This window comes from Micropterus dolomieu, linkage group LG23 (genome assembly GCF_021292245.1).
Source record: "Micropterus dolomieu isolate WLL.071019.BEF.003 ecotype Adirondacks linkage group LG23, ASM2129224v1, whole genome shotgun sequence".
NCBI lineage: Eukaryota > Metazoa > Chordata > Actinopteri > Centrarchiformes > Centrarchidae > Micropterus > Micropterus dolomieu.
The window spans coordinates 15,093,490-15,116,427 of record NC_060172.1 but is presented as its reverse complement, the minus strand read 5'-3'; the positions used below and the strand labels follow the sequence as shown (position 1 = coordinate 15,116,427).

At 39.5% G+C, this 22,938-nt stretch overlaps 2 protein-coding genes across 4 annotated transcripts in view; one reads left to right on the top strand and one right to left on the bottom strand.

Moving 5' to 3' along the window:
- sh3pxd2b (SH3 and PX domains 2B) overlaps positions 1-15,201 on the top strand; it is a 46,347-nt gene extending 31,146 nt beyond the window's left edge. For 2 of the 3 annotated variants that reach the window (XM_046040568.1, XM_046040566.1), the window contains exons 5-14: positions 999-1,090; positions 4,820-4,845; positions 5,332-5,367; positions 7,286-7,417; positions 7,864-7,965; positions 10,619-10,736; positions 10,956-11,158; positions 11,527-11,573; positions 11,695-11,820; positions 11,936-15,201. In XM_046040568.1, coding sequence (XP_045896524.1) covers positions 999-1,090; positions 4,820-4,845; positions 5,332-5,367; positions 7,286-7,417; positions 7,864-7,965; positions 10,619-10,736; positions 10,956-11,158; positions 11,527-11,573; positions 11,695-11,820; positions 11,936-13,465 — 2,412 coding nt within the window. In that variant the 3' untranslated portion in view covers positions 13,466-15,201. The remainder of the gene's footprint in view (positions 1-998; positions 1,091-4,819; positions 4,846-5,331; positions 5,368-7,285; positions 7,418-7,863; positions 7,966-10,618; positions 10,737-10,955; positions 11,159-11,526; positions 11,574-11,694; positions 11,821-11,935) is intronic. The other variant, XM_046040567.1, reaches the window with a different exon arrangement.
- Positions 15,202-16,262: 1,061 nt separating this feature from the next.
- Positions 16,263-22,938, bottom strand: part of stk10 (serine/threonine kinase 10) — a 48,292-nt gene continuing 41,616 nt past the window's right edge. The window contains exons 12-20 of the mRNA XM_046040565.1: positions 20,941-21,064; positions 20,494-20,673; positions 20,311-20,403; positions 19,936-20,065; positions 19,647-19,771; positions 19,208-19,396; positions 18,998-19,123; positions 18,761-18,874; positions 16,263-18,070 (exon numbers count right to left, since the gene is read on the bottom strand). Of these exons, the coding sequence (XP_045896521.1) occupies positions 17,930-18,070; positions 18,761-18,874; positions 18,998-19,123; positions 19,208-19,396; positions 19,647-19,771; positions 19,936-20,065; positions 20,311-20,403; positions 20,494-20,673; positions 20,941-21,064 (1,222 nt within the window). The 3' untranslated portion in view covers positions 16,263-17,929. The remainder of the gene's footprint in view (positions 18,071-18,760; positions 18,875-18,997; positions 19,124-19,207; positions 19,397-19,646; positions 19,772-19,935; positions 20,066-20,310; positions 20,404-20,493; positions 20,674-20,940; positions 21,065-22,938) is intronic.

The following is a 22,938-nucleotide window of genomic DNA, read 5'->3' as shown; positions in this document are numbered from 1 at the left end:
GGCAAATGTGGCATAAGACAAGGCCACTTTGTTTTGGTCTTTGGCTACCATTCAATGTCCGTCAGCCCTGGCGTTATATCGGTGTGTGTCAGAGAGTGCGAGAGGTAGATAGAGACTCTGCTCCTTTAAAGGACGAAAGTGAAACACTTAGGAGTATTGCAATCAGAGGTAGAGGCCATCAGAGGAAGCTTGATGGATAGCATTGAGCTTTGCCTGCCAGCAAAAGGAGGAGTGGCCTTACTCCCTTAGCTGTAAGAAAGATAGTCACTACGGGGTTGTTGGTGACAGTTATTCTGTCTCCTGGTTTGGGGCATCAAGCTGTTGAGGTGATTATCTGTTTCATTGCTGCCCTTTAGTGGTTTGGTTGAGAGAGTCGCAGAAGATAAAACAGACTCAGGAGAGAACAAAAAAAAAAAGTCTAGAAACAGACACTGTGCGATAACATGACTTGCTGTGTCTGCAAGAGGGAGATCACACCAATAAAGAGAAAGCTGGATGGGACTGTTTGTCTTTCATCTCCAGCCCTGTTGTCAGGTCTCGTCTCTCTGCCGCTAGTGATCCTCCACAGAGGCATAAGATTAGGGAGGAAGGTACGCGAGACGGATCAATGAACTGAGCTTAGAAAAAAAGAAGAGAACAGAACCAGCTTGTGCCATTGAAAAACACTGCAAAAAGCGAATGGAAAATTACAAATTGTACTTATTTTATTATTATTGTTATTATTATTATTATTATTATTGATGCACTTTAATTCTGAAATCCTCAATTTCATATTAAAAATTAACACCAGTGGGGACAATAACAAGAAATATGAGAAACTAGAAATAATGAGGGCAGTCTGAAAATGGCCTCTATAGTAACTGTTTCTGTGACTTCATGGAGGCCAGGCACTCAGTGAGCACTATATTTACCCTCTGGTTGATTATTGGATGTACTGCAGTGATTGTGTGCAGGTTTGTGCGGTTACCTAAGTTTTCTGCTATATTTTTTGACTGCAGAGCCTCATTCAACTACCGGTCTACATCTCCCAGTGCGAGGAGGTCAGAGTGTTTTTTGAGACCAGACCTGAAGACCTCAACCCACCCAAGGAGTAAGTCTCACGCTCTCACACACTCTCTCAAACAATAGCAAACCCCCGCTATTGTTCCTGTGACGGATGTGGGATGATGACATTTATACCCTCTAATGGATAGGATTTCATACTCTTACACTACTTCCTGTTTGATTTCTCAAGCATAAAAACACTTAATGGGTGCCTTTTTAAATGCTGACTTAGCATTTAAGCATGTAGCTGCAGCTCAGTTCAGCCACCAGGCTCCAGACAGCTGAGACTGCATAGTTGCTCTCAAGGTGTGCAGATCCGCTCTGACGTCTCTTGAAAATCTCAGTCAACACATTAGAACCATATTCAGTGCTGACAGTTACTATGTGCCAAAACTAAGACATCAGCGGGCAATGAATGCCAGCTTCTAACACAGAAGCACATGTTGACACAGACACATACTTTACACACAGGACCCGGTTACAAATGTGTTGTTATTACGGTTACCAGCACCTTCGGGGAAGTGGAGGTTACAGGTGGCTGGTTTCTAGACCATAATGTGGGGCTCACATTTTGACCCCAGAGATGGCTTTTACACCAACAGCTGTCAGCTGAGTTATTAGTTTTAACCTCTCTGTCATCACATACTGATGTGTGTGGCACTGGGCATTGAGAAGTTACCTCAGCCTGCAGGAAATTGAGTTGGAAAGTCCTGTGATATATGCCAGGAGTGCATGTAGGGCCAGCAGTAAGCTAGCATGTAAAGAGAGTGGGTTCTTAAATTGGTCAAAAGACTTTTGTTGCAAAATCTGGGCCACAGAAGTGAGACTTTCACTGTATCCCAACCCCTTACTACAAACGTAATACTATATTACTAAACTGCAGTAATAATTTAAATCTAACATAATCGTGCACTTTTTTCCAGTGACTACAGGATGAAATTAATGTACTACATCATTTTGTACTAGCAAAATGTAACCAGTATTATTACTTAATTTGTTGTTTTCTGCTTGAGTACTACATGCTCAATTACATGATTAGAACTACTATAATACAGTAGCATCAATTTGGACACAGTTTAAGATTTTTGTAGATTTTAATGTCCTTTAAGCAAAATATTTTTCTCTGACATGGCTTGGTTCAGGCAGCCACAGTCTTGCACCTGCCTAGTGTCTTTATTTTATATACCAACTGTCCCACCAGTCACCTTGACATTTATACTCAGTAAAACAGCTGAGCCAGTGAAATTGCAAAATGTTGCCCCACTTTTGGAATAATTTTTAATACTGGAGGTCCTGATGCATTTTCCCAAAAGGCACTTTGTGATGAATGTTTGTGACTATAGCGTCTTTCATATGTTCTGTTTTACTTTGTTTGGACAACCTGGGTTGGCGTGCATCTGCACGTTTTTATTTTGAAACTTTTTCTCTAATAACATTATTTAATGTAATTACTAACACACACTGAGTTTGCTGTATTGCTTAGGCCCGTGGTAATATAATCACAATTTTGGGGATGTGTCACTCAGCAGAGATGCTTCTCTCATCCCAACAGTTTTACTAGTAACTCTCGTGTGTGTGCGATCAATATGCACAATATACACACTAGGTCTTCTGTCCTCCACCAGAGGATGTTGCCAAGGACACATACCTTCTTACTCCTCATACAAAATCCCAAGCATGTGTTGGGAGAGGCAGGAGAGAGATGGAGCATTCACTCGAGGTGGATGAATATAGCAAAGACCTTGGTTTGTCTTTATTGAAATTGGATTACTGCTTTCTGCTAGTACAGCCTGTTGTTTGGCCGACTGACAACAGGGCCGGTGTACAGACACAGCAGCCACTGTGGGAGAAGATTTATCATGGCCTATAAATCTACTGCACTGAGAGGGACATCTTAGACTTTCTCCTTAGGAGCAGCAAAGTAAGAGGAGAGGAAATGGAGTACTTAAATGTAAAGAGGAAGTAGAGGGTCAGAGAACCAGAAAAGATGGGTGAGAAGTGAAGGAGTCTGTTGAAAAGAGGAAGTGTTCTATCAAAGATGGGGAGAGGAAAATGGGGATGTTTCTGAGATTACAGGGGAAGAAAGTGGATTTAGATGGTGGATCAAGATGGAATAAGAGCGGATGGAAAGAATGAAGAAGAGCTCATATCCAACACGACTGAAGGGGAAGAAGCGACAGGTTGAGGCAAAGTGGTGGGGATGGAGGAAGTAAGAGAGGAGAGATTTCGTTAATCATTCAAATCACTAATGTATAAGTCCTCTGTGGTACGGCACCTGTTTACCTGTAAGGTTTGGCTCCAGGTGTAGAACTTTGATAGCTTTTATTTTAATGGGTCTGCAAGAATCAGAGCCCCAAGTGAATATAATCTCCTGTAGTATAAGGTTTGATAGATATAATGGCAAACCTGTAAAGTGTGTTCTCATGATTCCTCTGTAGTTAGAATTTGATCTCCCATATATCATGTTGGTGACTGCCATGAGACACAAACTGATATGAATGTTTCCATGAAAGTTGAAACTGAAGTTGGCCCCAGTGCCAATGCTGTTTTTTCCTAACCTGTCTCAGACTAACATGAACCCTAATAAGTCAGAGGATTCATTTGATTTGTTACTCTAAACTAGTTACAGTAAAATAATCATATTAGCTGAAGGATCCAGGTCAGTGGCTGTGTCTGGTGCATTACATGATTCAGGTTAAACCTCAGTTCAAAACAAGCAAACAAAGCATACACATACTGCTGTACACACACATTCCTGCTCTATAACAATCCAGATCATTGATACTGCTTTGGTTGGCCTGGCTGGGGATTTCTTTTTATAGTGCATTAATGGGCACGCTTATGGGTAAAGATTTATTGAGACTTAAGCCTCTGCAATTAACAGTTCTGCCGATCAAACAGTGCTGTGTGTGGCGAAGCGCATTCATGTTGATGCAGGGAAACGAACTAGCAGTAGTTGCCAAGGAAAATGATCAAGGGAGCTGAAGGAGGGAGTTAAGTAGACCTGGAAGATGTGAGATGGAAAAAGGAAGGTGATAGAAGGCCATAAAGTAAGAGGGTAATATTTAGACAACAGAGAGGGAGCGAGTGAGAGAGTAAAATGCTTAGCATTAGCCACCATTGACTTTTTGCAGCATCTGGACATTGAATCAGCTCCTGACTGCTGTTGTGGAGTGATGGTCTATTTATCTGGCTAATGTCTAAACCAGACACAGCAGATGATGTACTGAATTTAACAGACTGAATTTCAGAGATCAGCAATCTAGAGGCTCTTTATTCTCATCGGGGAGAGAGAGAGGAAGAGAGATGGATCCTTTTCTTGTGTATCTCTAGCATATTAATATATCTAACATAACGATAATGTTAGCAATTACTATTAATTCTTTGCTGGAATAATCAGTCTAAGTGTTGTGCTGTGGTACCACGGCAAATAAAAAAATCAAATTAAACAATTGAAAGTTTATTTAAAAAGCATCATTAGTGCCAGTTTGCCACGCAAAGTTAATAACTGAAAATGTCGGTAGTAACTGAGGTAATGCATAAATATGGCAACCAAACATCTTGGGTCATTCCTGCAAAGTATAGATTAAAGGATATCAAATCACTGAAAGTAATCAGACTGATTCAGTGATTAGGGCCACTGTCTTATCTTTTTTCATGATGTTTTGTATCATTAGACTGATGATGGTATTTGTAGGTGAGGACTTTCTCCTTAGCTCTGTAAACTGATCTGATATTTCCTGGTAGTAATGTGATGATTTCTTCTCTTGAACAGGGAGCCCATCGGAAAGAAGAAATCGGGTAAGACTCGCTTTATTTGTGTATTTGACATGAACATGGGATTAGGTGGACTTGGCTATTGTATGTTATTTAGTCTTATTATAATTTCAGAAGATGAATTTAACCAGGCACACTGTATGTATGTATGATACTGTAAGTATGAGCCTTTACTTTACTTTTTATGACTTCTTTTCATTATGAATGCCAAGTCCTCTACAATTCATCTGTAATATGTAATGTCATTATCTCCATCTAGTGGTCACAGAGTTTTATACAGGTAAAAAAAACATTGATTCGACCAGTCCAAATGTTCTTGTTTCATTAACAAAGACAGATTCTGTCTATACTCTTTCCTGGAGTTGACTATTATAGTACCGGCAACAAGGAAATCCCCTTTGCCATTGTTTCACTGATTCTTTTTATTTTCTCTCTATCCTCTTGCATCCATGTTGCATCCATGTATTTTTTTTTTCAGTTTTCTTCTTCATTCATTTTCCTTTCCATCAGGGATTGTGGAGAGAGCGACTACTTTCCTAAAGCGAGGTAGTAAACACTTGGTCGTGCTGTGTGTGTGACCCAGCGGCTTGCTAGTGGCCCGTACCCCCCTCTCCTCCCCTGGCCTGGGCAGGTGGGATGTGGCTCTGTTAAAGGCTTGGGGCTTGAATTGGTTCTGTAAAGAAAGCATACAATATAACTGGTAATCTTCAGACCCTGCGTGGCTCATTTCTGTAGGTGTAGGTATGTTGCATAAGGACAGAGTAGAAAAGACTCTAGATAGTGGCAGGGTTTTAACTGTACATCTGTGAGAGAGGGTTACCATATACCATCGATGCAGTAGAGCCATATACTGTATATCTGCTAGGCTTTCAGGATCGGGCAAAATCATTGAGGTTACACAAATAATTCTTCAATGCAGAGCCCTAGAGGCAGAAATAATGTCACTGGTTGAGTTACATGTAAATTGTTGAAACCAAGGAGCCTTTTGTGTGCTTAATAACATAAAACTAAACCCTGGAGAAAAGGGTTAGGGAAGTTAATATTATAAACTAATGATTTAAAAGTTAACCCGCGTTACTTGGGTTAGTTTGTCAGTCTACCTGATCTTCCAAGTTCAAACTAGCCTAGCAGATTGGTAAGCTTGCTTAACAGTCTGCAAGGCTGTTTGGTATTTAGCTGTGTTCTCTCTTTAAAATTCAACTCAACCTGATGTTAGTTTCCTCCGGTTCTCTCTCTCTCTAATAAATTACTAATATTAAAATTTCTGATAAAAAAAAAGTTTGATTAAACAGTTTGCTGCTCACTGAAGGATGTGTACAGAAGGACAAGCTGTGATATTTTAAGCTGTTTGAAGAACTATGCAATGTGAATTTTACCACATCTGTACTTTAAGATTTTCACATTATATTAGTCTTTTGTCTGCAGAGACATGATTTCTGTTTGCCTGTGTGTTACAAACACATTGGTTAAAAATGTGTCCATCAGAACCTTCAGTGATCTGCATGCTGTGGAGGATTATAGTGTCCCCTCAGCATTCCTGCACGTAATGCAAGGGCATACAGGGTTTTAAAATTGCAACAAGCTGTGTCAGCCAAAAGGTATTTTGTTTCCAATAAAGTTTTATATGTCAAGTAAATTTTCTCCATTTGGGTTTGTTCTAGACAAGTTTTTAAAGATCATAAATCAGGAAAAAAAGAGTAATTATACTGGTTTGTGCTACTGGTTGTATGTTGAGCCCTCGTGTGTTAAAAGTCCATGTATCTCAGGCTGGCTTGGTGCTAACATTGGTGATGGGTCTTAGTGGTGCTGGTTTGTTTCTGTGTGGAAGTCACAGCCATGTTGATGATTGACTTAACCCTCTTCACTTTTTACCATTACCTTTCACTCCCATTCTCCAAATCTCCTATTATTCCCCTGCCGTTGTTCATTCCCCCGCCCCCACGCCCACTCTCCAATCACGACCACTTCCTCCTCTGCTTCATGTCTGGGTGAATCTCCATACTCTAGATAAGCCTCCTCTCCCTTTTAACGTTTTACTCAAAAGCTTTTGCACACACTTTTGACCTTGGAATTATAATGGGCATTTCATCAAAAGTGAGTTGTTCACTTATTATGGCTTTGCAGATCCATTTTGGCTGCTTCGTAAAGACCATGCTTACTTTAGCTTTTCAGTAAAGTTCTTTAAAGTGCGTGTAAAATCTGACATTTTAAAAGGTCATATTCTCTTCAGTCAGTGAGATACAAGAACTTTTAAAGGTCAACATCTCGTATGATTCCAAGTTAATGGACATTCCTTTAATATCACATTAACAAATATTACCAAAGATCCTCACTGAAAAGCAAAAAGCAATGAGTGGAGGCTTTTTTACATTATTGAGATTTCATCCTTAGCAAACAAAAGGAGCAGAAAGAGGGGGTGGGGAAGAGCTAAAAGGCCTCCGTTTTGATGTGTTCCCCTTAACAGGAGATTCCACCTCAGCGGACCCTCTCCTTCTCGACCAGTATGTGGCAGTAACAGATTATGAGAAGCAGGAGAGCTCCGAAATCAGCCTGCATGTTGGTCAGGTGGTGGAGGTCATTGAGAAAAATGAGTCAGGTGAGTTCTATTCTGCGTTCAATGTACTCTTTCACTATATCCTAGATAAGTTTAGATTTTGCAAAGGTTGCTGGTTTAAATCGAAAAACAAGTAGCCAAACATCCAATCTCTGTGGACCAATGAGGACAAACGCTGCTGAACTTCCATCATGTTTTCCACACCGTTTTCCATTGTTTGATGTTTGAATGCCGGATTTTTAATGACCTCATCTTGTTGCGTCCTCTTCGTTTGCATGGTTTAATGGCAGCAGACTGGAGAACGCCACCAACTGTTTATCTCAATGCATCAAACTGCTAGTATTCACAGAACAGTTGTGGATTTAAATTGCATTAATTCTCATTTTCTTTTTGCTTTGGTCTGGAAAGACGGTTAAATTTTTTTTTACTATCTTCGGATGGAAACAAGATATCTTGTATGTCCGTGTGTTTATATCCTGCTCATTTAGGATGGTGGTTTGTGAGCTCAGAAGATGCCCAGGGCTGGGTCCCTGCCACCTGCCTTGAGGCACAGGATGACCCTGATGACTTCAGTTTTCCAGGAGAAGAAGGTATATGAAGCTTTCCATTTGGGTGCTATTGTTTAGATTCAATATTCCCCAAGGAAAAGTTTAGGTCAAAGAAGCCATTTAGCATTTAACTGTCTTGTGTTGTTGTCTTTCTGTTGCCTTCTAAAGTGCAACACACGCCACGCGTAGCGCCACGTCATTTGACATGCACCATTTCACTCCTGAAGCACACACCAGATGCTCTATATAAATAGAGGAAGCCAAAGTTCAGTGATGTGCATATCCAGAGAGTCGATGTGTGTTGACGCCAAGACACTGTCACTGCCTGGCAAGAGGTGTGGGTGTTTTGATGTGCATTATATTCCGCCTGTGTGTGTGTGTGTGTTGCCCTTAAGAACAACAATTCAAATATGTTTAAATACCTGAATTTTAGAGTACTCATTAATACAAACAATGTAAACAATACATTAAAAAGTGTTTTTAAAAAAAAAACATGAACTTACTGGTAAAAAAATGCCATCTGTGACATAAATCGGGGTGAGATTCCATAAAAAAGCCAGATGTAGATGATAAAGAGTGATATAATGATACTGTACAGCGCATAGTAGGAACCCTACTAAGCAAAGTTTGTGGTTTAGAAGTGGACATTGAGCTAACTGCCCAGGACTTTCAGGGGCATGTCACTCCTCAGAGCCCTGGAATTGGAGAGAGATTCACATCTAACATTCACTGACATTATCATAGATGTGTATACATATGTATACATATATAATACAAAACAGAAACAAATAAATCAGAAATTGAGCAAGTACATAATAAATGTTCCAGCAATGAGAAGGATTTAATTAAATAGTCCCAAGACCATGCTCAGGGCCAACATCACCCCCACCGATCCTAATTATCCAGAACATATATGGTCTATAACCTAGTAAAAAACAGGTTACAAATTAGGCAAACTACTAAATGGAAGAAATAGTCAATGTAGAATGGATGGAATACTATGATTTTAAACAAAAAGTGCACAGTCCTAGAGGAACTATTTGTCGGTAAATGGGTAAAACAGCAGCAGCTCTGCCAGAACTAGAACTTTGATTTGTTCTCGGCCCACCAATACTGAAAATGCTTTCATTTAGTATAAAAACATCCTCCAGATGGCTTATGTAATGTTCACTTCCTATTTTGCCCCACTTACTGTGCTGGGATGTCAGTGCCTCGGAGATTCTGGTCACTGCCAAGGCACATGGGTCGTCGCAGAACATTAGGGGATCTATTCAGCACAGGCTTTGGGCAAGGTGGAGCGCACGCCTTTCTTTTTCCCCCCTATTCTAAATGTGTGTGTGCGCAGACATGCGTACACAACTGTGTGCATGTTTGTTAACGTGTATGCATGAAATGTTTGTTGCATGAGCGATCCAAGCATGTAAATTAAACCCTTGCATGCAAAGTGGATTGCACATTTTTATCTGATATCAAAAAACAAAATCAGGACAAACGTATAATTATAATTAACCAACATTAAACAGTTGATAGATCCATAGTAATACATAGAATATCTTTAATAATGGTAGACATAATAATACTTAGTAGAAAGTATCCAAAGAAGGTTAAAGTCAAGGACAACTGGACTTGGTTGAAGATACTAGAAGACATTTCGTCCCTCATCCAAAGGACTTCTTTAGTTCTGACTGACTGGTAGGGAAACTAAGCTATATAGGTTAGGTTAAATAGTTTCCCTACCACATCTAACATTCACTGACATTATCACAGATGAGTATACATATATAATACAAAACAGAAATAAATAAATCAGAAATTGAGCAAGTACATAATAAAGTCTTCCAGCAATGAGAAGGATTTAATTAAATAGTCCCAAGACCATGCTCAGGGCCAACATCAGCACCACAGATTCTAATTATCCAGAACATATATGGTATTTAACCATTCAGAGGAACTTTGAGGGCTGGTGGAAGATCAGGTAATAAAGTCAAGGACATAACGTTTGGAAAAGTAAACATCATAAACATAAAATTGTGAGGGGGTGGGTGTGAGGGCTGGGCCCCAGCCTCCTACCTGAAGAAGACGGACATCCAGAAACTAAGCTAAACTCTAAACTAAGACGTCCTTTAGATGAGGGATGAAACGTCTTCTAGTATCTTCAACCAAGTCCAGTTGCCCTTGACTTTAACCTTCTTTGGATAACTATGACCTGGATGACTGAGAATCTTCAGACATCCTAGTAGAAAGTACTGTATGTGTGTTTTATGTGTTGCACATGTGTGTATCTTACATCTCTCACTCCACAAGATTCTGCTCAAGCCTTGCCTCATTTAATAAGTTAGCTCATGTAAACCCGGTGTACTTCTCTATCTCATCCTAAATCACATTGTGATTGTCGTGATGGAGCAAGCATTTTGAGCCTTTTCATTAAAACGTTGCAGATATTTTCACTGCATACCAACAAGCTTAAACAACTTCATAAATGCAGCACTACACACATCTTTGCTGCAGGAAGGTTACCGATTGCAGCTTTAACTCTGAAACGCTACAAGCCATTGTAATCTAAATGTGCCACAGTGTGCTTTGTCTCCCAAGCTTTTACCTTACATCGGCATTTATTTGTTTACCTATACACAGTAATCTTCAAAACAGACCTCATGCTCTTATATTTAACAATTTTGCCTTTTTCTGACACCAGAAGAGAAGTACTCAGTGATTTACCCGTACTCGGCCAGGGATGAGGATGAGATTGACCTGGAGAGAGGCATGATTGTCGAGGTGATTCAGAGGAACTTGGAGGGCTGGTGGAAGATCAGGTAATAAAGTCAAGGACATTACGTTTGGAAAAGTAAACATCATAAACATAAAACTGTGACAAGTTAATGTATTTAAAAACACGGCCTGACTACAGATCTTGGATAATGAGGTTAGAAAATACTGATTGATCTCATTGAACAGACTGCCAGTAAGTGTACCCAGTCAGTTTTTTGTGTTCTCACCTGAAGCCACCGATTGTACATCCCTCCTCCTCTCAGGTATCAGGGTCGTGAGGGCTGGGCCCCAGCCTCCTACCTGAAGAAGACGGACATCCAGAGCCAGAAGCAGTCAGCAGGTGCTGCTGCTCATGCCAGTACCAATGACCTAGACGGAGTTTCCAAACAGCAAAACAATGCAGCCAGAGAGAACAGAGACAACGGCCACAAAGAAAACAGACTCTCATTTTTTTCTGACAACAAAAGTAAACTTTCATTCTTCATCTAGTTCACTGCTGCCACACAATATATATCAAAGCTGTCAAATGATCAGATCTAGGTTTGAGCTGTCAAAGCTGTTTTTTACTATATATATGAATAATGTAAAAAAACAAAAGAATGCCAGGCTATGTAAACACACCATGAAAAATCTACATAAAGTGATAGACCCTCTATCATTTGACAAGGTAGTGATTTCCTTTATGCTGCAGCCTTTTTGCACAGTCACAGTCAGCATACCCAGCCGGTATTCAACACCAAGTCTGAGGGGACATTTCCAGATGGCTTCTGCACTGCTTTGCAAATATACAAACTTATTAATGCAAAATGATTGATTACTCTTTTCCCTCCACAGAAGTGGGATCAAGACACAGACCACCTCCACGCAGAGATCTTACCATTGTAAGAGATCCCGCTCAAATCTCCATTGGACACAGTGTGGATTCTGTTCTGTTAGGAGATAGCTCTCAACAAAAACTTTTTCATTGACGTAACCTTTTTGTGTTTCTCTCACATTCCACAGCCACGTGGTACAAACCTACCCAAGCCGCCCATTCCTCCTCAGGTTGAGGAAGAGTTCTACACCATAGCAGACTTCCAGACCACCATCCCTGATGGTATTAGTTTCCAAGCTGGAGTCAAAGTTGAGGTGGGTCAGGCACTTCCTTAATGTATTGAAATAAAGAATATAGTGAAACATTCAGTTTAAATAAAGGTTTGTATATATTAATTTATTTCTGTTATTATTTTTTTTAACCTACTAGGTGATTGAGAAGAATTCAAGTGGTTGGTGGTACATCCAGATAGATGAAAAAGAGGGCTGGGCCCCTGCCACCTTTATTGACAAGTACAAGAAGACCAGTAATGCCCTACGACCTAATTTCCTCGCCCCTCTGCCCAATGAGATGGAGAAGCTGAGTCTGGAAGATGGTGGTTCTTCTAACGTTTCAGGCACAGAAGACAGCTGGTCAAAGCCTTTACCAGATGAGCCAACCACAGTCCCTGAGTCCTGTGCCCGGCCTAAGCTAAGAGATTGGAAGGCCAGTGCCCCCAAGGGGGCCCCTGGGCCTTTACCTCCGGCCCCAGCTGTCCCTCCAGTTGAGGAGAAACCAGCTCTGCCACCTCGAAGGGAGTCCATTAATAAGAGCTTTGAACTGGAGGTAGCAGAGAAACCTAGATCTGATCATTCCAAACCGTTGCCCCCAAAACCCCCAGCTCCTGGGGTCATAATACCTCTGGTTCCACCCAAGGCAGCCCCCTTCAAACAGGACAAACCACCAGAGACCAAGAAAGAAGATAAGAGCAAACCTCTTCACCTTCGGAATGAGATGGGTCTAGAATGTGGTCACAAGATCTCTGCCAAAGAGGTGAAAAAGTTTAATCTCAAACCCGTACCTAAACAGCCACCAAAACCCAAATCAGAAGCACAGGAGGAGAAACCGGAGACAGCTGGCCCAGCAGTGTTTATGAAACCTAAGCCAGTGCTCCGACCTAAACCTATTCCAGCTGCCAAGCCAGATTCTCCAGCAGAGAACAAACTAGACATCACCAATTTGAGAAGCAAGCTGAGGCCGTCAAAACCTGCAGACTCTGCGTCAGTTGAGGTAAACCATCAGAATGACACCTCCGCAGCAGTAAATAGTTCACAGGCTATTCCACCGCCTAGCTCTCCCCCCATCCATATCCCTATTCTCAATAATGGTAAGCACTGTGACGAGCCAAAACTCCCCCCAAAACACATTAATGGTCATAGCCAGGAGAGCTCATCACCCCCTTCAAAACCAGCAGTTCCTCCCCACAAGGAAACCCCTCAGAGACCACCAACCATGGCTCCAAGGAGACCACCTCCGCCAAAGAAGGAGAACCCATCCAGCCCAACTGAGCTCAAACCTCCACCTGCTCTAAAAGATGCCCGGGACCTTCCCAAGCCCGCACCACCACAACTCAGCAGACCCCCTCCCCCTAAACCCAAAGGGTTTGTTCTGGCTCCTCCAAACAAAGAGAGAGAAGAGCCCAAAGTTAACAAAGTCCCGATTCCCCCCAAGCCCCAATTGAAGGCTGAGAAGCCCGGCCCGCCCAGGGACAAGCTTCCACCTCTACTCAAGGAGCCCAGTAAGGATGAGCTGTATCTAGCTGTGGCGGACTTTGAAGGGGATGAAAACACATCCAGCTTCAAGCTGGGCACGGTGTTTGAGGTTCTGGAAAAAACCGGCAGCGGCTGGTGGTTCTGTAAAAATGTAGGAGAAGATGTTGAGGGCTGGATCCCCTCAAATTACCTGAGCAAGAAACCTTAGTGTGAATGTGCTCTCAAAACAATCGCCATATGAATAAATACACAAACTAAGGAATAAATAAACAAAATATCAGTACTTTGTAGCTTATTAGCATTTTTTTTTATTTATAGGTACCTTTTTTATTGACCCTGTTGTTATGTTTCATTTTGATAAGGAGTATTCTACCTAAACTTTACAAGCAATAACGCATGACCTAGTTGGGTCTTGTGATGTTTACTTTTAATTTTTATCATTATATAAAGATTACGTGAAATCTTGGGTAAAAAGGCTAGATATTAGCAGTAAATGTATCTCCACCCATGCCTTCTATGATATGGTGCCTCTATATTATATGCAAAGTGCTTCATTCCTTAATATACTGTATGCAACTGTAGACATAGTCCTCATCGGAAGCTTAAAAAACCTTTTGACTAAAGATCAAAAACCTACATCACAGGACAATATACTAGATGTTCATATCCAGCCAGTCTTTCCCTAGCAGTAGATAAAAAATGCTAAATCCCTTAAAGACTGCACATGAACTTACTGGGGCAGTTCAATGACTACATCTGTGCTTTCAAGTGCTATTAGCAATTACTAAAAAGAGATGTCTTTGCCAAGTAGAAGTGCTGTTTGTTATACCAGAAACAAGCATTTTAGTTTTTGTGCTATTGTAATGCTTTTCTTTATTGACTGCATAATTAATGTTGCAGTGACTTGTAACAGATGTACACTTTGTCAGTCATTTCAGATGAGGTAAGGTTTGCACACGCTGAAGGAAGGGGAAGAATGCAACAGTACATTTTATTTCTTAGTTTTATTACTCCTTTTGTATTAGCTATGTTTTTTTATACTCACTATTACATATATAATAAATATCCACCAATGTAAAGATGAGGCTAGAACATCCAAACTGATATGGTGAAAAGACGCTCTCTATCAAAGCTTTTTAACATAATCATGTTATCGCACACCCAAAAATAAGAATCGTGAACTTGCAGAGCACATCTGCATATCTGCAGCAAATGTATGACCTAAGAAATTGGAGATTACAGTGATTTGTGCAATGCTTTACAGTATTGTCAGTGTACAGTCTGTTATTAACCAAGGTTTGGTGCTCAATAACAGCAAAGTATGAGCATTGTATAAAAATAATGTTTTACATTAATGCTTGACTGGTTTCAAGTATAGTCAGTATAGCAAATTATTTTTTATTGTACAGAAATGAAAAACATATCTTAGCTGTTGTCACTTTTCCTTGATGGTCCATCTGTTAGGTCTTTTGCTCTGTACTGATGAAGGGATTCGAAGGATATAGAGCAAAGAAAGAATATTGTTGGTCAAAAGATAAATGAAAAATCACAAAATAATGTGAATCGACTGTCTGCAAAATTTCACAAGTGTTAAGTGAAATAGTTAGGTTTACAATAAACAAGCAAAATAAAAATGTATTTCCATGGTTCTTGACAGACAAGGCTGCAAGCTACAACACTGATGCTGTTCTGCTTCTAGTCGCTATGTTATTCCACCTTCCACCCATGTTTTCTACAGAAATGACAGTATGTTACCAACTACAAAAAAGTTTAAAATTGTATTGTTCAGGTATATTTTATGTGGACAAAAGGCAGGAAGATACAGTGCAGTGCAAGGCAAATGGGTTGATGTTGTCATTTCAGTATTCTGTAATCTTAATTTGTTTGCTATGTATTTTTCATTATGTTGTCTCATTTTACTTAATAAAAGTTTCAGATTTTTCAGTTCAGCGGTCATACTGTGTCTGATTTGGCATTGGCAGCTCCCAAGAAAATTGTTGGAATGTTTTTGGGTTATGTAATTGAAAAATTGGTAAAAGTTAAGTATTCCTACTAATCAATGTTTTAGTAGCACTATTGAGCTGTTTTTTGTTTAAACACATTTTGTTTGTATCTTGCACACCCACAAGTGGTGTGATTCACATACTCCCATTGGTTTCACGTTTTCCGCTGATCAACAGTTGGTGGGGATAACGTGCAAAGAAATAAGGCAATGTCCAACAATTTATTTTTTTTAAAAGATTGCCAGTCAGTAAACACGAATGGAACTGGATAACCCCACTTTAATATCATTGCCCAGCATCAAGAGGCAAAGTTAAAGAGCTGAAGAGCCACGTTATTTCCCTCAGAAGTTGGTGGAGGCCAAAGCAGTACTTTTAAAAAATTAAACTTAATATATTGGGGTAGACAGAAACACGTACACTAACGTGTTAGCCACACCAACTTGTAGGCGATAATGTCTGTGTTGCGTTTACAGCTTATTGCATTGCCTTAAAGGCCAAAAAACAAAACTAACCAAAAAGAAAATGAATGCAGGTTTAAATACATTTTGTGGTGACCAACCTCTCACACTGTGTTGGTGAAGTTCTTGCAGGTGTTGAGCCAGTAACCTCTGCTGCAGTGAACCATGAGTACAAGCACGCGATTATATGGCAAAACAGAGCTGGATAATGACAAAAGGTCAGTATAAGTTCTTTGATGAAAATTACTGTAATTTACAGGTGATGTCCTCTTCTACTTTCAGCATAGTCCTTCACTTTCAGATTGAGTAAACTTTATTTTTAAATACAGGGCTTTGCCTTTTTCCTCTCCTTTCTACACATATTATGGTATCATAATTACTTCAGACTTTCTAATAATCTGGATGAGTCTTGTCCGGATGAAGAAATTTAAAATAAAATGTGGCCTTGATTGTCACCATCATCTTATGTTACAGTCTTCATAACCGGACGTGAGCTATGATGGTATTGCTGGTGCTATTAGAAAGAGCCAATGTGACAATCCAGTAATTAGAAAATCTGCCTTTATTAAGAGTCATTTACAACAGTGGTTCCTTCTGATACAGTTTCATTCACACTCACAACCCCTCCATACAAACAATGTCACATAAACTGAGGCAGAGGAAGGCATATTTGGAGCCATTAAACATGACAGAAGAAGAAATTTTACAAAAGAATTTAAATACTTTTGAGAGAGTGTGTGTGTGAGAGGGAGAGAGAGTAAGCTGTACCTGATTGCTGACCTGGTTCAATGAAAATCCGCACGCCAGACTGCTCTAAAGAAAAACTCTCTCACTCAACAAGGCAATACGTTCCTCAGCTGCAAACTCAAGGTTTTAGTTTAAGGTTGAACATCTAGAGGAAACAGCGGTCTGAATTGTTGCACTCCCCTAAAACTGATATGAAGAGTTATTTTCAAAAATCAGATCATTTGAAAAAATTAAACCCTAATTTATTGCTTCACAATACAACTTTTTTTTTTTTTTTTTTTTACAAAAGATAGAATATTTTTTAAGCAATGCTGTTTATTTCAAAATGGCTGATGCATCTATTTTTGGAGTTAAACTATTTATATTATTCCCCTTCTCAGTGCAAAGAAAGGCAAAGTTTTAAGAAAAATAAACCTCTTTAAGCTTAGCAAAGACATACATGTAATATTGCACTTTGGTTAGCAGGCAGTGCATTTACTGCACATGTATAACAAATACACTTAATACACATTTTTTTAAATTCAATTTTAAATCCCCTAATCTAACATCCTTCAAAGAACAACAGTATTTTTCTTTGGCTTTGTCAGTTCCCATCCAGTGACTGATTTTACAGTAAAAAAATATGACAGAAAAACAAATGTCACAAAATAATAACACTTTGTGAATAACAATTAGTCCCCCTCTGTCTTGTTAAAATCTCATTCCTAAATAATCATTTAAAAGAAACTTAAATTCTGAGTTAGTCTCATCCCACATTTCAAACAAGATACAAAATAATAAGCGCATCCTTCATAGCATGGGTGTGGGTTTTAAAAAACAAAAAAGAAGAGAGAAAATATTTAAATTAGCATTTACAGTGATGAATCTGAATAAGGTTGTTTTTTTAATCAGTAAAATAAATAAAGGCAGACTTTAGCTTCTATATGACTTATGGACAAAGCCGGTGACTTTGCCAAGCCATACAGAAATAGGGGAAAAATGGAAAAAGTCTGTTAATTACTACATTTTTGGTCATGATATTTGGAAGACAGCACTGATAATTTGGGGTAAACGAAAAGTGCTTAGTTACTGGCTCACCAGCTTTCAAAGAAACAAACTCATGCATTTCTACCCTCACATTTTACTCATTAAGACAGATAAGTTTAAACTCACAGCCACTGTGTCATATTACCCTCACACTTCCACTGGTGAGCAATAAGAAGAAACAGAAAAAAGGAAATTAAAACACTGCATGGGATTAGATACTATGTAACTGAGTCATGTGAAGCACATTTGTTTTAAATCCATCACATACTACAACACAAATGTTAAAGAAAAATCATGAGCTAAAACATAAATATTCACTAAAACAATAGAGAAACCTAATTGGGAGAATCGGTATGCTGCCATTTCAGGCAAAGCCAACAGGCAGTAGGCATTTGTAATACCTGTGGGTGTATGGTTATTGTGCAATCTCACAGCAGCTTATGTGGTAGAAGAGTCCTGGTAAGGCACAAACTTGGAGAGTTTGTTGGGTGAACTTGGGTTTGGGCAATCAGAGCTCTCACTCATCCTAAAAAAAGCCTCCTGCTCCCTTTTCTTCGTGTTTAGCTCCTCTTCAAGGGCCTAGGAGGAGATGGGCGGAAGATTATCTGACCAAGCTTACTTAGCGGAATGCAAACTTTACTAACACTTGTCTTATGCTGTACAGCAGGAATATTTCAATACCAAGATAGGAAAAACATTAATTTTGTGTGTTATGATGTCCATATTTGTGCTACATGCATCAAAATATATATGTTTAAATAGAAGGAACTTTTGAAAAAGTGCTCTTATGTGCTCAAGCTCTTGTATAAAGTTGAAAGAATACGCTTATTTGCATTCTTGCCAAGAGGATGAAATGATTCACACCACTATCATATCTGCCTTAATTAGCGTATGAAGCTGGGGCCTGAGGAGATTAGCTTAGCTTAGCATAGAGACAGGACTCCAGGAAGTCACTGTCCCCTGCTTTGTTTGAGAAGAAATTGTGAAAAGATGCAGTGTCAATTACTGAGCGTTATAGGCATATTCTTGAATTGTTAAAAAAATTAGGATAGCTGCCCTCCCCTCCCCACACTTACACATGTAGAAAGTAACTCAATACTAACTGGTGACTTTTATGTCATAAGCACTTGAATGATTTCAGTACATATATGATGTATATTTACAATTTGATGTAAACATAATTGTCATTCTGTGTTTTAGAGCCATGTGGATAAGCAAGTAGACTTTGAACTTTGTTTTGTATAACACTGTAATAACACTGACATGTACCTTCTTTCTGGGTTTCAGCTGATCCCTCCATTCCCTCAGCTGCTGGTTGTGGCATTCATCCAAATCCTTGAGCCTCTGAGTCTCATTCTCAACCAACATGTGACATTTTTCATTCTGAAGCACAAAACAAGCTCTTGTTAACCATTTCAGTCCATTTGTTCTGCTCACTTAGGAGCTGTGAAACAAACGAAAAGTTCTGCAGTGACATGCAGGATAGACTGCAAAAGATGACCTTACCTGTAGCTGCTGCAGCTCTCTGACATTGCTCTCACACTGGCCAATCATCTCTCTCATCTGGTTCTCGTGTTTCTGCTGCTGATGCACCCTCTCTGCCTTCTGCCGCTTCTCCTCCTGCAGAGAAAACTAAAGAGAGACAAAAGGGCGTGAGTTACTGAATAATTAACTTGATGCTTAATTATGGAGTTAGAAAAGCCGTGCTACACCGACCTGTTTGATCTTCTCTCTGTCCCCTGAGGCGCTGCCCGTTGAGTTGATGCGGAGGCTCTTCTTGAACATGGCCATGCGGGTCTTGGCCTCCCCGCGCTGGATCTTAGGCAGCCGGTTCTTCTCCTGCTGCTGCCGACCTTTCAGAATCTCAATCATTCGCTGATTGTAGCATTGCATCTGTTCCTGCTCCTGCAGTGACACAGGAAATAGACACACTGTCATATCTGTTTGATGTGTATGCAGGGAATATGAAATATATAAAGTACTCTGAACATGCTGAAGACCAGGGAAAAGCTGACAAGCACACGGCTGAAAGCGCTTTAGAACACAGGCTAAATGCTGCGTCGCTTATTTTGTTGGACCTGAACAAAGACTTAGATATTCAGTATGTACTGTATATACATATTGTGGCAAGAGGAGTTGCAATTCACCGATTTACCTTTTCATGTTTTTTGAGAAGTTGATGCCTCTGGAGGAAGTACTGGTCTTTCAGCTGCTGCTTTAACATCTGGTGTCTCTCATAATGGTACTTCTCCTCCATGTCCCATATCGTAGCCTCACGCTCTAATCAAAGTGAGGAGAGGACAGAAGAAATGACAAGGAGTTGCACAATATGTCAACACTGTACAACAAATCTAACCTTCCACTACACCAGGGCTGGGCTAAGAACAATAAGACTTAGGGGGTCATTTGTTCAGGTGGTGCGTTTGATTTGAATTGAACTGTACCTCTGATCAGGTTCTGTTTCTTGTTGAGGCATTCCCTCTCCGTCTCTGCAATCTCCCTCTTGTTGTTGGAGATGATTTTCTTCAGCGTAGTGTCCAGGTGGTTCTTCTGAGCTTGCAAGAACTCGTTCTCCTAAAATACAGAAAAGAAAAGGACATGAAGGGAGAGGTAAGGAACGGCCAAAGAGGAGCTAGAACTGTAGTAGTCAAGTATTTTCTATAATTGGACAAAGAGGTTATTATGAAGGTGATGTGTTTGCTTCTCCGCAATGTTTCATGAATTTATGTATGAATTCTCAGTATTTTAAATGTTTCAAAACCAGTTAAGTATGCACAAAAATACCATGAGCCCAAATGACTGTTGACCAAACAACTTACCTCCTGTATTTTACTTTCTTGGAAGGAATTCATCATCTGCTTCATTGATTCTTTACGCTGACTTCTGGGCAGCTTATCAACAGATTGTTTTACCTAAATGTTTTAAAAGAATACCACAACATCCTGTTATGACTTGACAGACACATTTCATCTTAACATACCTTCATATCATCTTAAACTTACCTCCTTTTTCTTGTGTTTTTGCTGATCCAGAAATTTTTGGTAGTTGCGTTCCTGCTCTGCTTTGATACGTTTAGTCTCTTCCTTGAGTTTAACATGGTGGTCTCCTTCCATCTTCTCAATAGTCTGCTTCTGGTGCTTCTCCAGGTTCTCTAGCTCCACATCGTAGTGCTTCTTCTTGGCCTGGGACGCACAAACAGAAAACAAACACACTAACTAAAAACAGCCCTACAGTGTTTTGTATCACACCAAGTGTAGCAATCACATTATATATGATTAACACTCTTTTCATGACAGAAAATACTTTGACAACCTCAGTGTCTATCTGCCTATAATTATATCAAATAAAAAAAACAACTAAATATAATAAGATAAACTAATCCAACAGCACCACAAACTACACACTGAAACAAAAGCATCACAGCTAGTGTGTGTGTGGCTGTGACTCACATTCATCTCCTGGTCAAAGTGTCTTTGCATTTGTTCTCTCTGTGCCAACAGCTTGGCGCTTAGAACAGTCTGAGCACGGTGCTCTTCCTTCTGCAGCAAACGGAGATCACGCAGCTCCTGACGTCTAAACACAAACACAATTATTTTCAGCATATATACAACATTAATTTGTGTTTAAAATCTAGAGTTAATACTATTATTTAAGCTACCCTGTATTAATTATTTAACAAAAAGCTATATGGGGAAATATCAGAAATGTTCCCTTTTCTCTCAGCCTCTGAAGGGACATGTCGGTGTTTGATTGACAGCTAAACCAGCAGAGAAATAAAGATACTTGCAATGCAAAGTATAGCTTTGTTCAGGTACAGTACTGAGAATAGGTAATCTAAGATTTGGTATGGCTCAGAGCCCAACACTCTGCAGTTAGGCCCTTAAAAAGAAACAAAATAGAAATAGTGTAAAAATATGCATTTGGCCGCCGTAAGGACTGAACGAGCATCTATACGGACCAAAATTAAATTTTCAGGGAAGGTTTTAAGCCGTTTAATGTGCTGCAGCTAATACTCCTTGAGTCTGGATGTTTGTTTGGTCATTTTTTCAGCTGAGATGCAACACAATGTGTCCTTGACTGTTTCGAGTTACATTGGGAGGAGAGTTTTTAGGTATGCTAATGTGGGTTTTTTATTTTAAGTGTGTGGCTCTTCTTTTGTGTTGTATAGCAGGCAGCTGTCTGGCTGTTAGTCAGTGACTGCCTTGGGTACTCAGTATGGTACTGATTTAGGCAAACAGAGTCTGATTGGCTGTATGAGAATAAGCTCATCTAGGTAGTCGCAGAACTGCTTCCATTCTGACTTGTTATTGTGAAGATAAAGTAAAAAAATAAAATATTGCCTAAATGTCTTCCGTTCGGGTACTGATTTTTTTTTTAATCATCACAGGGGAGCTAAGGATGTAGGCATTTACTGTACCAAAAAATTATCCATCCAAATTGAAATGATTGGGTTCTTTCTATAAAATCCTAAATCTGATGGTATTACTGTAGTTACACATGCAATGTCATATTCCTACCACTAGATGGTAGTGTAGTAATACACCAGAAATCCAGAAGTGTATAAACTGTTCATTTTATATACATACATACATACATACATATATATATATATACACATATATATATATATATATATATATATATATACACACACATATACATATATATATATATATATATATATATATATATATATATATATATATATATATATATATATATATATACACACACACACACACACACACACACACACACAGTATGGATCCTTATATTTGAGCATCTACAATCTCATTACCAAATATAGCTAACCTAATATTCAGTGTAATCTGCAAGTAACTTCAGAGGCATTTTATTATCTTACAAACCATATACTGTTTATAAACAATCCAATACCTAAATTTGTAATTTTCCATCCATCCAACAATTTGGATATTTGTGAACTCAAATCTCAAGGGCCTAAAGTCCTAAAACAGCAGGATGCCTGAAATAGTATGTGGAGTAAAAGCAACATCCAACAGGCCACTTATCACTGTACAGACTGAGCAGAGTAATGAACACACCCGGAGTTCACGGCCCTCGTTCACAGAGAATGAGAAGAAAAAAAAAAGCAGACGAAACAAGAGATGGAATCACGAACAGCACATATGACTAACTCTGCTTATCTAGATGGTGAGTAGATATATATTTAAGTCTGTGTACTGAATGTGTGTTCTGTAGACAAAGGCAGTCATGTACCTCAGGAATCTCATCTCCTCGTCTTTCTTCTCATCATCCCCGATGATCTTGGAGGTGGTCACACTCACTTGTACACCATCGATGACAAACTTCCTGGTCCGCTTCAGAGTCTTACTTGAGAAGTCCTGAGAAGCAGACAGAGAGGAACAAAGGTCCAAGGATAACATCAGAACAAATCAGACCTTAAGACAAATCTTCATGTGCACTTG